The 17,551-nt window shown below is 42.0% G+C and overlaps 1 protein-coding gene across 3 annotated transcripts in view; it reads right to left on the bottom strand.

The window, feature by feature from the left end:
- Positions 1–587: 587 nt before the first annotated feature.
- The window catches only part of KCNJ6 (potassium channel, inwardly rectifying subfamily J, member 6), a 170,019-nt gene continuing 153,055 nt past the window's right edge, over positions 588–17,551 (bottom strand). For all 3 annotated transcript variants that reach the window (XM_014938287.1, XM_014938285.1, XM_014938286.1), the window contains one exon: positions 588–4,069. In XM_014938287.1, coding sequence (XP_014793773.1) covers positions 3,744–4,069 — 326 coding nt within the window. In that variant the 3' untranslated portion in view covers positions 588–3,743. The remainder of the gene's footprint in view (positions 4,070–17,551) is intronic.

Raw genomic sequence — 17,551 nt, 5'->3', positions numbered from 1 at the left:
GATGGTACTTGCTGCTAAATGATAAACCAGAGCTTAAAGTATTTGCTGAAGGTCAAATTCTCACCTAAATTTGTGTTGCTCCATTAAAGCAGGATGTCTGTGTCTATTATCAACACCTGAAAGATCTGTTTTGGAAACTTGGCCGGGGAAGAAACAATTAGTCTGTTATTCAAAAAAAAGGAAAAAAGAAAAAAATGTGAGAAGGAGACAGAGAGAACTGTGCATGAAGTCTGTACAAAACACTTCTATGGCATTTCTGTTCATTGGAAAAAGGAACCGAGAGCTGCAGTAGATTACTGAGAGCTCCCATTTATCTCTGCAAATTCTTTTGCTCCTGGAAATCACAAGATACTCTGAGAAAAAAAAAAAATATCAAAATATATTAGCGAAGTATATAGAGATGTAATGGCTCTTGATTAATTATGTAGTCAATTATATTAAAATGTTGCATTATTCATGTTCCTTAAATGTGATTTGCCAAATATATTCCTATGTGGCACTGATATTTCATAGTATATTGCTTTGGATTAGGAGATGAAGTTCCTAGGTTAAGTTATTCACTGTTAATGAAAACACCACTCAGTATATACGGCTTGAAAATCCATTGTTAATTAACAGCATTCAATTCTTAATTGTCTTTTTACCATTTCAGTTGAAATCATTGACACAAAATACATTGTTAAACTGCTTAATCAATCATTGTAGAAAAATAGAGGTGTTTGATAGGGACATTCTAGTACAAAGTTTACGTGAAGCTTCCCTGTTGAAAGCTCTGGAGGCTTCTATTTTTTTTTTTAAGCTTATGTTACAAAAATGAGATTTCATAAACTTTACAGTCCATACTACATTGATACCAAAGACAATAAAATACAAGGGGAGAGAGAGAAAGAGACGAACACACACACCTTAAGCTTTAAGTACCCTATTCACAAAAATATAGCTTACACATGCGCATGCCCCAGTGGCGGAAAGTCTATTTTTTTTTTGTGCTGAAGGACACAAAAAAGGTTTAATTAGGGCCCTGAGCTGCTGTTCCAATTACTGCAAACTTTTGTTAAACTGCAGCAATGAATAATAGGGTGGCCCAGTAAATTACAAGAGCAAAAAGCAGGTTTGTCCTCAGAGGAGTGCTTTGCTTTCAGCTCATGCACCTTTTGCTAGGACTGACACACGCGGGTGGCTCGTCGCTATTGATGCTCCGCTCCCCCCATCTCCTCTGCTCTAAGGCTTCTGTCTTCCCGTGGAGCTGGGGAGCCACCCTTCCTTAAAAACCCTCAGTACCCACCATGGGTAGCCTTATGGGCAGGTTGTGATGGATCAACTGGAGCACTCGGCAGCTGCTGATGCTGGGGCAGAGGAACGAGCTTGGAAAGGTCTGCAGCAAAACGAGTGGTGTTTCACAAAAGTTAAGCGTAAGTAACCTTCACCGAGTTGGCAGGATCAACCAGCCTGGGTGGAGGGACTAAAAATGCATATTCTGCACCATTCCTTACAGCATGCTGCTTTGTGAAAGCCTTGTAGGGAAAACGTTCAGAGCTGAAACAAAAACCTCTTTCCATTGAGCAACCTGCTCTAGTGGGAGGTGTCCCTGCCCATGGCAGGGGGGTTGGAACTAGATGATCTTTGAGGTCCCTTCCAACCCTAACCATTCTATGATTCTGTGATTCTATGATCCAGCCTGATCTGCCAGTCCCTGGTGTGCAACCCTTTCCCCACACCCTACTCTGCCCATTCCAGGATGAAGCACAGCTACAGGACCTGCAGAAACCCCACTGATTAGCCACACACTGTGAAAACTAGCAACGGGCAGTTGTTTCAGCAAAAAAAATTGAAAATTGGTGTGAAATAGATGTGAAAGCTATATCACAGTGCAAAATTTCCACCTGCCCACTAAGTTTCTCCTGAGGTTATTATTTTTTTCTCTTCTATTTTTAATGCAAATGTTTCTGTACAAAAAAATGCTTCAGATTCTCTTCAGTGTATTCTTCCTTTCTTGGAGTAGGCAGGTATAAAAAACAAAATTAAGGCTGCAGCTTCTTCTCCTTTGCTGACAGAAGCGCCGCTCTTGATGGGCCTGAGTGAAAGCCCACCGCAAGCAAGGCTTTTTTCAACAGGTAGTATTTTATGCACACTGGGCCTGACTGAGTGGTCCTTCACACTGGGCAACGCTGCACCGTGTGAGCAGCCTCCTGGGGAGCGTGTCCTTGACACCGTCACCGTGCTCCCCTACTTGCACGAGTGTTGCCGTGTAAGCAACGCAGATTATCACTGCTCCCTTAATTTTAAAGTTGTCGAGTCAGTGGGTATGGGGTTTACATGGATTCACAAGAGCCAAGGAGCTAACCTAAGGTGAGGAAAGTCGTTAGGGACCCAACTCTCCTGAGCACGGGTGGCAGGAACCGTGCATTTAGCTGAGGAACCCTGTTGAAGCGTTAATACCCAGGGATGTCACACCATCCATGACCCTGCCGGACCGGCCAAGTACCGGCGCTGTCAACAAATGAATTTAATTGATTTCACCTTCAGATGAAATTCAGCTGTTCCTTTCCCAGCTGAGTAGCTAAAATCTGCTTGCTAAGGTGCAACGTTCGGTTTTCAATGGCTTGTGCTGTTTGTGTAGCAAACTGTTCTGCTGAAATCCCATGGTTTGGGTGGGGAGAAGGGAGAAGTTTCCCTAGATATTGCACATAAAGGATAATACCTCCACATGAAACATGCTCGCTATATTAAGAGTATACAGGGAATTCTGGTTTGCCGTGAGTTTGCCACAGCCTATATTTTAGGTCGAACTGCCAAAAAAATAGCCAGGAAAAATTTTTCTTATTTGTAAACATTTTCACAGTATATCAGTAATTATATTACAATTTCTCTACCCTGCCCTCTCCCAGACTTATGGCTTTTTAGAGTCGGTGAAATGATCTGTTTGGCAAACAGTGAGGTACTCTAAATAGCTGCCAGTCTGGTACACTGAAGAAAATGTCATGCACTAGAAGAGCCACAGATATAGGGGAAAAAAATTCAATATTACAGTCCAAATATTTGAAGAGAAATGCCTACTCAATGGGTAGTTAGTTTTTGCATCCCGATATTTCTAGAACTCTGTTTCTAAACCTACATTAATTACACATCTATGTACATTATTTAGAAGTTCTTTACTACAGTACTTTTGTACATGCGGTGTTTATTACTAAATGTAAAGAGAAAGTAATTACATAAGGCATATGTACAGTATAGTGTTGGAGTGCAGATCCCTCTGCTCACCTTCATCTTAAAGCTGCAAGGCCCATTTCATAGAAGCTGGTCATCCAGTTTGCAAAACTGTCCTGAAATACGTAAAAACCTGAGCCAAGGCCCCTTACTTTGATGAGCATTAATTAGTTTTTCCTTTTAAGCCCCTTGTATGTATTCCCATTACTTTTGGTATTTTTTGTTGTTGATGTGAATAAACCTGGAGGTCTGAACTCAGAGAGGTGCCGAGGAAGCCAGCAGTCATTACCAGGGTGGGGACTGAGATTCCACCATCGATAATGGGTATTGCAGCTTTAACCCACGCCTTTGTTTAGTCTGTGAATCTCTTGAGTTAAAATCGGGCAGGTAGCTATTTCGCATCTTAAGTATTTATTTTCCTGGAATTAAGAATAACAAGGAAGAAAAAAAAAAAGAAAGACATGTTGGAGAAAGAAAAGGGGAGCAAAGAGGGAGAAGATAAAGGAGGTGGTGTGGCCCTTATGCCTCTGGTGTTTCTACAATTTGGACTCACTCTCCAAGTTGGCCACATCACCGTTTCTTTCATTTTGGTCTTCTTGGTTCTTTTCTTCTTCTTCAGTTTCCAGCTCAGCATGCTGGTCCAGCTTGCTGGAAACAGACCATGTCAGGGGTAGTTCTGCTCGGCTGGCCATCTCTGCCAGCTCTTTGGCACTGTGAACTGGTGTGTTGGTCTCATATGTTTCATGAAAACTGTTGTAGTCAACTTCATAAAATCCGTCCTCCAGAGTGAGGACAGGGGTGAAACGGTAACCCCACAGGATCTCACTCGTAATGTATGAACTTCGAGCTTGGCAGGTCATTCCTGTAACAGAGAAGGAAGAAGTGCTGTAATAAGGACTCACTGCTTTTCCAAATCCTTAATTATTTATTCTTCTAGGCAGAAAAGTATTTGTAAAAAGACATATGACAGACAAGAAATAGGTTTGACATCATATGAGATTGAGTTTAGAAAGCAATTTTACAGCATGTAATCTATTTGATGCCCTTTCTTTCTGCTCATGTAAATAATAAGTGCTGAGTCTGTGAACAAAGTTTAACATCTCTTTATTAAATGCAGTCCTTCTTTCTACATTCCCTCAATGAGTAACTCACTCTCTGACAAGTCTCGGATGGCTTATTGAGAGTATACATGACTTGCATCGTGCCATCCTTTGGTTCCTCAGCATGTAGTGAATGCACGCTACCACAATGCAGCACTTGCCCAGGTTGAAGAACTTACACAAAAGCTTTTCTCTGCTGGAGCTAACCCCTGAGCCTATGATCCACGGGATGACTTGGTTCCTCTAAAGGTTGGAGCCACCTTTCAGTTATACTGCTCTGAGGTTTGGGCTGGTGGTCAATGCACAAACATCAGCAAAACTCTTGAAGGACATTGTGACAGTGTGTGATGTTGAATTCAGATTGCTGGGACTAACTTTCTTACCTTCCCTTCACAGCTCTGCTGAGCCTCATCCTGGGAGCTGTTGTAGGACAAAAAAATCTGTAAGATACTGTATTTTATTAAGAGGCATGGAGAGACGTGGTTGTTCCAACCTCAAAGTGTAATCCTGAGTGTCCTCTGGGTGAAGAGACACCTGGCAAGGACCTGTGACATGGAGAACCTGCCCCATCTGAGACAGACAACTCAGGGAAGTACTGCAATAAAATATTAATTCTCAAGAGTGGAAGGGGAAACCCAGCTGACCAGGAAAAAGGTCAGGAGAAGTGAATTTAAGAGGTAAAAAACATGCTGTCAACAAAATGGGAGTATATGAACAGAATGTGACAGTTTTCCTTTAATTATTTGACCGTTATTAACTATGTATTACTAAGCAAACTTCAGCTGAACAGTATATATTCAGGAGGTAAGCACAAACAACTGAAAAAAAATTTAATTTGGGGGGCACAAATGGCAGTCCATAGAAATGCACGTTTTTCCTCTGCACTGCTGGCATCATATAAAGTCACATGGAGAGTCTGGGGAAGAGCAAACATTGGTAGTTTAATGTCTCTGATCTTTTTCAGGGCTGTGCAAACTGCTCCAGATAACTCTGTCCTCATTCTCCTGTGCCTCCTCTCCAAGATCAGACAGCTTCCTTCTGACGGGTGAAAACTGCTGTTTCTTAGTACTCTGTCTTTTTCACGTGTAACATTACGTTTAGAAAGACATTTACCAGTTGTCACCACAGCGTGGTACTTCAGCCCTTCTCCAGCGTTTCCCTCCACTTGCTGCAGCACCTCAGACCCTGCAAAGGGGTGACTGTCAGGAAAAGCTTTAGTGTGAGAACTGCTGCACTGTACCTACCTGTTGCAGCCAGGCAGAAACGGGACTGTCCTTCTACCGTGCTCACTGATCTTAATTTCTCTTTCCTTAACCCTGACAGAAACACCGAAGCCTTCTTTTTGCTCAGTTTTGCAGGACAAGACATGGTTGCATTTTGATTCTCAAGTAACTCACAAATGGAAATACAAAGATCTTACCATTTTTCTGTTCGTTTCACAGGTGGGATGGACGGAGAGACATGAAATCATACAACCCAAATCATCTCTTGTGAGTTTTCCTGTGCTATTTTTAGTCTAAAGGAGATCTTCTTTCCCACAAAATGACAGAGGCAGAGGAACATGGTGGCTCACAGAGCACCACACGTGAGAAACGCACTAGTTGTGCAGCAGCTTCCCCAAAGGGTCATTTGTTTTTTGGCAGTGCTCTTCTGGGCAGACCCAGAAGACAGGATCTCCCTGCCCTGGGAGGAAAGCATCACCAGTTTGGGGGGCAGAGAGAGGCAGCAGCAACCAGTGCTGTCCTGCTGGCTCAGGCACCCCTCTGGGCTGGTCTCTGACCAGCTCCTTTGCTGCTCCTTGGTGGCATGCCGAGACCAATGACCCCTGGATGGGTTTCCCCAAAAGGGTGTACCGTTCCTGAGACTCATGTGTTTCTCATTCCATTCTCTGCTGTTGAAATTTAACTTCGAAGTGAGTGGGAAATTTGGAGTTTTCATTGCAAGGGTAATGAGATTAAAAAAAAAATAAAAATTGAAGACCCTTTGAAACAGTATTACCTTCCCGTGCTCAGACCAAGTACTCAGTGATCCTGCTGCTTTTGTTGGAAAAATTCGTTTGACTGGTGGGAAAGGGGGGGGGACAATTTTCTGTAGGAGTCAAGAAGATTAATGGAATTGTTAGACGTACAGCTCATTAAGAACAAACCCTCATCTGAAATTTTGACCTGTCTCCGTTTTTAATTTAGTCTTCTGTTCAACAATAATTTAATACCTGTTTCTTTTCCACAGCTAGACAAAATACTTTCAGAGCTAGAAGGACAGAGTTAGGATTTTTCAAGCAAGTTGAAATAAAGACTTTATCTCGTGAGGGATGTGTGTATGAGAGAGACTTTATTATGCTCTCTAAATGTTTGAGAAAGCTAATACAGAAAAAAAAAAAACTTGTAAGTGGATCACAAGGATTCCAGATTAAAATGTGCCAGAGTTCTGGAGACCCTTGAAGTGATTGCCAGTGCGCCTGTGTGGCTCTGGAAGCAGAACAGAGAGATTTCTGCAGTTCTGCATGGTGTGGCTTTACCAGCCACTGCCTGGGCTGCCTCAAAGGCTTCTTCAGCTCCACAGTCAGCACAGCTTTTGGACTGTCTTTCCTGCATTTAAGCCCTTATCTTATATTATAGTCTAATTTACATGTTTCATTATACTCTATGGTTTTAATTGTCCCATGAAAGGAAATGTGACTTTTATGATTTGCTCTAAGTTCTGAACATGCTCTTGGTTGACAGGGGATGTTGTATCTTGAGTGAGAGCATTTTAGGCATTAGGTTTGCCAATATTGCATGATTTATTCAGCAATTGTGTGGTTTATATGTAGCCATAGATCTGTTGCACAATGACTTTAAAAATGATTGTGGTTTGACATTTTGACTAGTGTCTCATTTTAATTGGATCCCTTCAGGGCAGACGAGGGCTGGGGAAGCTTTGGAGCTATTTAGCTCAGCATTAATTGGACTTTTTCAAAATAAGCCGGGAAATTTAGAGACCCAAATAATTCATTCTAAATTAATTAAAACTATGACTTGAAGGAATGGTCTATTTGAGAAGGAGTGTTGGATTCCAATGAAAGCTGTGAGGCTGGACTCTTGGGCCCTGCAGTGAGGGGCTTGGAGTGAAGCCGGGGCAGCGGGAGGTGACAGAGGAGCATTCCCACCGGGCTGGGCAGCTGCCTGTCCCATCCCATCCCATCCCATCCCATCCCATCCCATCCCATCCCATCCCATCCCATCCCATCCCATCCCATCCCATCCCATCCCATCCCATCCCATCCCATCCCATCCCATCCCATCCCATCCCATCCCATCCCATCCCATCCCATCCCATCCCATCCCATCCCATCCCATCCCATCCCATCCCATCCCATCCCATCCCATCCCATCCCATCCCATCCCATCCCATCCCATCCCATCCCATCCCATCCCATCCCATCCCATCCCATCCTGGTGGTTACACGGCTTCCCTGCCTGTCCCTGCTGCCTGGCACGGGGGGATGGCAGCAGCAGGATTATCCTGCAGTGCAGTGGGCTTGGACCTGGTCAACTCGCTGCGTACTGTGTTGTACGTATGCCTTGGGCTGGTGGGACCTCTGATGGTTACCCTTAACTGCTGCCTCGCTCCCTTAAACTCAAAGCATTTTTAATGAGCTGTAATGAGCCTTTGTATACCTTGCAGCTTTCTGTTAGCTCTTAATGACAGCTTTTTGGTTTGTTTGTTTTATGTTTACACAGGCTAGGGAATCACGACTGAGTGTTGTGCAAATACTTGATTGCTGAGCAAGTTACCTGAGAAGTAAAATTAATTGCCATCTTACTTCATTGTGGTTTTTGAAAATTGTGTTTAATGTTCAGTTAGAGCTTTGTGGGCTGTAACCAGTGTCATAAGATTTGCCACTTCTCTGTGAAAGACACCACGGTGAATACTGCTCCTATTGCTCCCCCATTCCCATTCCTGGGTCAGAACTATGCAGGCTGAGTTCCAAGCTGAATTTTGGTCCTTGTTATACTGGAGGAAGCAAGCTAAACTATTCGAATTAAGTGAAGGAGACTTTTTTTTTTTTTTCTCCTTAGGCAATCAATCTAACATGGCAACACTTTCATTGTTTTGCTTTCAAAAGGGAACAAAAACAGTCCTGCTAACAGTGATGGGGTTAGCTCCGTGTACCTGGAATCAGCAATTAGATCAGGAGCCAGGCTGCTGAGCCACTTTCTGTCTGCTTTGAACACAGCTCCTGTGTACCTGGTGCTGTGGTGGGGATGCTGGGCATCTGCCCATCGGTTAGGCTGTAGAGGACTTGGTCACATCTGTAACATTATGTCCTGTTTGCTTCATGAAGAAGGTGGAACCATGCCCTGGCTCCTGTTAACGTGGGCTGTTCCTTTCCAGAGCACGGGCTGTAGTGGCTCTGCCTGACTGGAAACATGGACACTATTTAAATTTTTTCGCAGCTAGAATTAAAGGTTTTATCAAGCTTAATATTTGCACAATGCAGTCTATGTAAATGGCAGAATAATTCCCTTCAGCTGTTGCCAATAAACGGGTAAGGTTACAACCCCACCTTTGACTGATTAGAATTAATAACCAAGTTGATGTCACCTCCAGATTCTTTACTCTTGAAAAGTTGCCCTCTGCAGTTATTTTGAGGCTACAGTTTGTTCGTGTGCTGTACTGCTATTTAGGCTTATGCTTTGCACTGTTTTACAGTGCTACAAGGGTTTGGTGTGGTGACCCAGAGTGACTTGATGCTTTTTCCTCACAGCACACTAAATTTCAGATTTCATGGTAGCTTGCACAATAATATGTTGCGTCATGCACTCTTACCATATATTATTTCACTTTGTGATGGGAGCCGTCAAAAACAAAATGCTATTAAAAAGTTGGGGGATAAAATGGTACTTCAGAATCATGGAATCAAATACATGTTTGGGCCCAAATACAGTGATTTTCAGCTCCGGGTCAGGCTACTGCAGATTACAGTGAAGAACAGCCTCATTGAGCTTTTGTTTTGCTTGGGACTGTCTTTATTACAACAGGACTTTTTATTTTCAAATTCTACTCCTGTGATAAAAAAGGACTGTAAATAGAATGAGAGGGACAAGAATTACAGCCCATTACTGACTGCATCTTTTTGGCCGACAGCCACGATGTCAAGCTGTTTTCAAGGTTTGGCGATTTTCTGCCAGGACTTAGAATGAGACAGAATTTCTGCTGCAAAAATTGAATGGGATATCCCATAAGAATGACCCATTTTCAATCATTGCATGGCAAATTTGCTTCACAGTTCAGTTTGGAGTAAGACCTCAGCAGCAGAGAACTCACGCGTGCACAGAAAATAGTGATGTCCCCATTTCTGGGGTGAATGGAGTTCCACTCACATACAGGAGCACAGAATTTGGTCTGGGGTCTCCAGCTGGGAGCTGAGACTTCCATGTGCACTGAGGTGCTCCTATTAAATTACTTTTACCCTGTCTTTATTCATAATTTCCTTTGCTGAATATCACTGTAGAGACTTTGATCTACTTTGTCAAAGGTTCATTTGTACAATAAGAACTTTTTTAAAACAAACCCAAACTCGTAGGAAGTTTGCTACCCCTTGAGATTAATTTCTACAGCCTCTGTGTCAGTGCTTATGATGAAACTAGCTTACTGTAGGAGTTATGAAGGAGGTGGGAGATGCTGGCCCATAGCACTAGAGCTGACTTTTGCACCTTGCCTGAGTCAAGGGTGAGAAGATGAGAGAATTTTACTTAGGCACTGTGATAATGACACTAATATTGAGGTAGCTAAATGAATGTGCACCAGTATGGTGCTCAAAAAAGGCACGGTGACTTTCTAGGTTTGTATCTGATCACTGAGCATGTGTTCATTAAGTATCACCAAGCAGCGTCCTACAAGGCAGAGAGATGGTCTCTGCCCAGGTGACCTTTTGGTCTCAAATATATTTACAGCAAGATTTGTCAGTCTGCTATTTTTAGATGTTAAGGAGAATGAGAAAGCAATGTGTACTATTAAAAACAAGTGAAACGCTAGAAGTTGAGAACTCCTGATTGATATCTTGGTTCTCCTGCAGACACTGCGTGGGCTTTGGCAAATTACCTAGCTTTGCTAGGTCTGTTTTGTTGGTGTGCCACAAGGGACATGCTGAGATGTAAAGGCAGTAGATGTGCTTGCAGTATATTCTCTTCCTCATCTAGACATTCACTGTCAAATTTCTACTAAACAATTCTTGCTGGTGTGAAAATGATTGTCTCAGAAAAGGACAGAGATTTAGAATAACGTTTCCATAGTGCCACCAAGTTATTGTCAGAAACATTCCATATTAGTTAATTTGTTCTCTTTAATTAACGAAAAAAAAAAAAAAGGAAAGAAAGAAAAAAAATGTCACATTGTACCCTGAATTTGCCACTATTTTAAAGCCCAGAACATCAGCTGTCATTGCTGGAAAATGTTGCAATACCATGCTCTGGTAAGGCATTTTCCTCCTCCCTTTTGTATTTATGTACATCTGACAAGAAATCTGTGTTTTTTTCAGATTTATTTCAGTAAAAACCCGACAAATATGTATAACCTCTTTTTCAGAGCTAGCAACGGGAAATTCCCAGGGGTTCTGATAATTTGATTTAGAACACACCTGGAAATTGGATGCTTATCTCACCCTGAGCAATGTCTAAAGCTCTGGAAAGGAGTAAAAACTGGACAGGTGCTGCTAACATTTTCACCATATCTTCACTTCAGTGTGCCTGGGAATCTGTGCACAACAGCCTCCTGTTGTAGATTATGAATGATGTGCATGTCTTCTCCATGTCCCAGCTACATTGCAGGATGGCCACTCCTGGCCCTGGTGCAGGGAATGTGTGTGTGACTGGCAGAGGAAGGGGTGGGGATAGATTTTTTTTTCCCATAAGAATATAAGGAATTATTTTTCATCTCTTTTTTGTTTGTTTTCTTTTTCCATTTTAATGTTAAAACCGGTGCTTTTTTTTTTTTCCCTGTAAACGGAGTAATTTACGATTTCTATTTTTGTGTTTCTTATTTAATCAGACCAAGAAGCTGATCGCTATATTTGAAATTTTATAGCTTTGATCTAGTGCCATCTGCGAATTCTGATCCGAGGTCTTTGTGGTAGCTGCTGTCTTCGTCTCACAGCTGATGATGGGCTCCGCATCAGAAAAGGCAAGTTGCCATCGGGTGGGCTGGAGTGGCTGGCCTGACCACCACCACCAGCAGTAAAATCACACCCCCCATGGGAGAAGACACACATTATTATTAGGTCATGTTTGCACAAGAGGTGAATACGCATAGGAAACTGAAGCCATAACGTCAAGTCAGTGAGACTTTCTTACACTCCAAAATCTATTTCTTTCTAAACAAGGTGAAAACAAATAGCAAGTATATATATAAAAAAAGAACTGATATCAAGTTAAATTTGTAAAGTTAAGAATTCTTAAGTTAAACACAGTCTGACTTGGATCGGTCAAAGCATTCTGTTTTCATTTTGACTTGTGCAAATGTGATATATTGTATAATGCAGCATCTAAATTAGAAAAAGATGGCTGTGTTTTAGTCTTTTTCAAAATATTAAAAAAAAAATGCACATTTTTCAACCCCGTAGAAGATTTCAATGCCAGTGAAATGATATTTTCCAATGGAAAAAATGCTGAGTTAGACATGTTTGATTTATTTGGTTAATATTTCTCCTATCAGGAATTAAATATACCGCACTGAGCATTTTGTGTCTAATTTCTTGCTTTCTAACACTGCAGTTAGATGTAGCTTAGTCTGAGAAATGGTACATGCATAAGGCAGAAAAGCTTGTCTGATTCAATCTCAAATGTGCTGCCACTTTTAGCTAACAGTACCATATACATTCTCAATAAACAGCTTCTACTGTTACAGCCGATATTTAACCTTCATTTAGCCTTATATTCAGGCCATGCCCAGCAAATCAAGCTGCCTGATGTGCATGAATTTTAATCATTTTTTTCAGCTGTGCTTTTTAAAATGGATGATGATTACATTTTTTCTGTCAACTAAATCTGTGGAAATTTAATATATCAAATAACTCAGTGTCTGACCAGAGAGAGAAGCTTGTTCCAGAATTGGCACTGAGAGTCCTTGGAAACGGGAGACTCAGTTCGGTGGAGCTGGAACATGCAGTACCAGGATTTTGTATCCTATTCTGTGTTTGACTGTTGGGATACATTTATAGATTCAGTGGTTTCTCAGACATCTAACCAGCACCACGCAAGTGCTTTATTTCTCCTAGCAGATGCCCGCACAGGAGGATATAGGGGAATTATGTTTTAAAGAAGCTGCGGTACATAGTTATATCTTTCATGGCTCTCCTTTCAAAATGCAAAGTGCTGAGTAAGAAGAAGACCTGTCCTGACCTTTTAAAAATACATTGCGATCGATCCATGGGTTTCCTCCCAAATTTTGGCCCGCAGATGGGATGCCCTCCTCCGGCGCGGCCTGCTCCTCAGTTCCATGACAAACTGTTGGGAGCAGGCAGCAGAGGCACAGGGCTCCAGCTGAGCCTCCTGCTGCTGCCTCGCTAGAGAAGGGTCTTGGCAGGCTTTTTTTCTAAGCAGCACAACCTGAAACCAGCAGGGTAGAGGTACAGCATGGAGCAGAGAGCATCCTTGGTGACAGGGGGTGTGGAGAAGGCTCCTGGCAGTACATTAAGGCTCACAGTCTTGCTTATGTTTTTGCACCTATCCATGAGAGGATAACCACCCAGCAAGAATCACAGCCTTTGTATGAGTTCCTGTTGGCTTCCTAGTTGTTTTCCACAGTCATAAGCAACATCTTTAATTCTTACACCAGAAAACCTCAGGAAATACAGAGTTTACACAAATATTCCAGTTTGGTTACCTCAGCTTTGGAAAGCACTTCGGGCTTAGGCTGTTTTATGGTCTCTCTCCGGTCAATAGATTCACTGCTACTTGGGAAAAACATCTCATGAAAACACAGGAGAGGAGAGGATAGGATGGGGAGGGTCACTCAGCTGCACACTGGTGTGAAGGGATGCTGTGCTGTATCTGTCTTCCAGCAGCAAAACCTCAGGCTGAGGGTAGCCAAAGGGAGTCCCTTTTCTTCCAGGGGCTCTGAGTTCCCTGACCCTTCCCTCACCTTTTATGAAGGGGTGGAGCGCCATGAAAAATCTGGCTTTGGATAAAAGAAGGATGAAGAAGGAGCTGCTTGAGGTGCTGCATTACTCATCTTGAGGAAGAAAGCAGTAGAACAGCTCCTGTTCTCTGTTTTGCATAAACCCAAAGGCTAAATGAGACCAGCACCTCAGAAGGAGGTTCCTCTCTCTCCACTCCTTGCTGGGGAGGCAGAAGACAGGAGATGGGAAAGGGAAAGATATAAATCGTGGGTAGGAAATGAAGAAAAGAAAAATGAATCCTCTGACACTTCTGAGCTTCACATTTTGATAAAAACCCTACGTTTTTTTTAAAACTCCAACTTTGATGTGCAATTTGGATGCAAACTGTTTCTTCTCCAAAATGTTCAGGCTAACATTGCAAGATGCAATCGCTTGAACGCACCCGCAGCAATCCTCCCAGGGCAATGCCCAGGGACAGCACCAGTAGAGCTGGAAGCCCTGCAGGCTGCCTGCTCAACTGCTGAGAATATGGACCCTGAATGCATTTGGCCTTGGAAAGGGGTAGAAGCACTGTTTATGTGAGAGCTCCTTTAAGATGGCCAATCTTTTGTGGGAAAATATAGCTGACTGCTATATTGGCTCTATGCTACATAATGTGTAGCATGTGCAGCTCTCTTGAGGAACATGTATTTAGCACGCAGTAGTAACTGGGACTGAGACTAGAACAAGACATGTTTGAGCATTGCTAAAATCCCACATCAGCATTAATGCCAAGGGATGACTGGGAGAAAACCCCCTTTAGTTGGAATAATGCTTGCTGTGAAGGAAGCATTTTCTGCAATGGCTTGTACCTGCTGCACTCTTGTGTTGTCATGGTTGTGAGATAAACATTTAATTAAAATATATTTGTGATCTATTTCACCTCTTGCTGTGCAGACTTCTTCAACATGTAATTTGAGTCTGTATGTTTGGATGGCTTTTGTTTCTCTTCTTAAAATGCTACTTACAAAGAGAACAGAACATCCAAGGTTTGCTCTATCCTGAACTTTACTGACTTAGAGCTTGTTATAAAAATGTCACATTTTACTCTGGAAATGTTTGTGAACCCAGGATTAAAGACAAAACAGTGTGAACACACAGCTTGGCATGCTGTACAATTCAGGAAATAAGGAAGATCACTAGCTTTTTGACACCAAAATCTGTGAATCACCCACAAAGTATTCTGGTGGTTGTTTCTAGGTTTGAGGCTAAAGGCATTGCTGAAGCCTGGTTTAGCTGTTGTGAAATCGGAGGAGGAGATGAAAGAGAGTTCAGGATAAAGCACTTGTTTCTGCCAGGCAGATGCTGGTGAGAAGTGATGTTTGGAAATGCAACATAAATAAAGAGAAATTATGTTCTATCTAAAATCACTGGGATTCTTGGTAAGCAGGAAAACATTTCAGTGAGGTTGCCTGGGCAGTTTCATAACAGTGCATCCTTTTAGGTGGGCTGGAAAACAAGCTAAACGTGGGTAGGTGGTACTTGCTTTTAGAAGAGACAACTTGAAGAAATCAGTTTTTCTAAAGATATCTTCGTTTCAGAGATGATATTTTTGATTTATATTTCACCCAAAAGAGTTCCAAGAGGACTGGTGTAGAGGTGCTCCATGGTTTTCAGAAGAAAGCTCTAAATCCTGACAGCGTCACTGAAACTGTCATAGCGACCACGTGAGAAGGCCAGCTTTTATCACATGTCAGCCTACAAAAAGCAGCTGGGCATTGGGACGTGTGAGCTGGATTGATCCAGCTCTGTAGCACTGGCTAATAACAGTACAGCTCCTTTCTGGTTCTTTAAGCAAGCAAAAAAAGCAACTAGCTCTTTCTCTGGGCATTTGGATGAAGCTCAGCTCCCTGAAAGTGTTGCCTTTTGGTGAAAATGGTTGGACCTCTGCTTAATTCAACTGGCAGCTCCTCTTCTCTTCTCTTCTCTCTGGTGGCTTAAGCATGGACCTGCTTCTAGCCCTGTTCCTGCTCCTATGACCTGTTGGCTGTGTAGCTCATTGAAGGTGGGGAAATTTTGCTCAGATATATTGAAACTTGTCCCTGGTTTTCGTAGAATCATAGAATAGTTTGTGTTAGAAAAGACCTTTAAAGGTCACCTCGTCCAACCCCGTCCCTGCAATGAGCAGGGATATCTTCAACTACATCAGGTTGCTCAGAACCCTGTCCAACTTGACCTTGAATGTTTCCAGAGGTGGGACATCTACCACCTCTCAAGGGAACCTGTTCCAGTGTTTCAGCACCCTCATCATAAAAAATGTCTTCCTTATATCTAGTCTAAATCTACCCATTACCTCTTGTCCTATCGCAAAAGATCCTGCTAAAAAGTTTATCCCCATCTTTCCTGTAGTCCCTCTTTAAGTACTGAAAGGTTGCAATAAGGTATCTTGGAACCTTGTCTTCTCCAGGATGAACAGCCCCAACTCTCTCAGCCCATTCTCATAGGAGAGGTGCTCCAGCCATCTGACCATTTTTGTGGCCCTCTTCTGGACCTGCTCCAACAGGTCCTTGTCTTTCCTGTGCTGAGGGGTCCAGAGCCGGACACAGTACTCCAGGTGGTGTCTCACCAGACACCAGTTTTACAGATCTTCAGTGTAAGAGCTGAAGGGGCTCAGTGTTGCAGTCCTGTCTGAAAGAACCCCCATACTCTACATGGTCCAGAGCAAACTTACCTGCTCTGGGAGGGGGAGGAATATCTGGGCTAGTTTTGTTAGTATTTGAAATGATGGATTTGAATAGGAGACCTTATATAATTTCATTTTCTTAATGGGAGAGAGTGTAGGCAACCAGTTATTTATTGTGATTGGTAAACTCCTGTATAAAAATCTTTTTAGGTAAAGTGTTAAACACAGAAAGCTTAAAAATTCATCTGTCATAACAATAACCTGTAATTAAAGTTTAAATTATGTTTATTGATTCAGCTATTGCTATCTTTATCATAACAAAGGAATCAGACAACCACTGACTTCATGCAGCTCTGATTTTTGATGAACTTTTGCAGGCCTTCTAGCAGTTATGCAAAGAAAATCATCTGCGCTGTTAAAATCCTCCCACTGGATAGCAAGTGGGTTTTGAATTTTTTTCTTTTTTTTTTTCAGTTCATAGGATGAGCCTTATTAAGTTGACGCTTTCAGATTAATAATATTGGCTATCTGACAACTTTAGCAGCATATTTTTGAAATGCAGGACTGAGCAAAAACTGGCTGCCTCGGGGAATGAGATGCAAAATCTCTCCCTTCTGAAAAACTATTTAATATTCAAGTTATGTCAAAATTTGTATCCATATTTTAGCTGCTTGGCATCCTGTCTGATAATAGGTGCTATTAATATACCTGCTAGTAGATCAATAGAAAAATTAATACTTCACTTGGTTTTAATTGACTTTGCTTCTACTTGAGATGGTGAGGAAGAAGCTGATTCTGATCTTTAATTACTGTCTGGTGTTTAGCAAAGAGTCCAGTAAAGAAGAATAGCAGCAGTAGAATTGAGATTTTAGGAAAGCTTGAGTACTATTCTCCTGGTATTTTTATTCTAGGAAAAAATAGGAAAAATAGGAAAAATAGAACTAGCCTTCTCAATCTAGCACTTTCCTCAACGCCTGAATTCATTTAAAAGGAAAAAAGAAAAGAAGCAAAAAAAACCAGTAAAAAAGTATTTTGCTCTATTCCTTGTTCATGGGTTGTAAATATTTAAGCTATCTGTTTCTGGGAGGAGCACAGACAAATCAATCCATGAGAACATGATGTGTTTGGTTTTGCCATGAATATTTCCAACTGGTGACGGAGCACAGAAATTCTGAGTTTCTTTGACATGTGCATCTCATTCATGGAAGCAAAAAGTCATTAGGACTTTTTGGATCTCAAAATTCTCCTTATTTTAACAACAATTATCTCAAGTGTTGAGAAATACTAGTTATTTTAGTAAGGACAAAATAATGAGCTTGAGAAGAGGTAGCTAGGCATGTGAAAAGCTGTCTGAGGAAACAAGGAAAAGAGGGTGCTCGCACTCAAAATCGTGCTGTTCCCAGAGGAGAGGTACCTAAGATACTGCAGAGGAGCCTGAAACGAAAAGACCAGCGTTTTGAAGCAAGTGGCACCTTGTATAAA

The sequence above is a fragment of the Calidris pugnax genome, unplaced genomic scaffold (genome assembly GCF_001431845.1).
Source record: "Calidris pugnax isolate Ruff unplaced genomic scaffold, ASM143184v1 scaffold25, whole genome shotgun sequence".
Lineage (NCBI taxonomy): Eukaryota > Metazoa > Chordata > Aves > Charadriiformes > Scolopacidae > Calidris > Calidris pugnax.
This window is presented reverse-complemented; position numbering and strand designations above follow the sequence as displayed.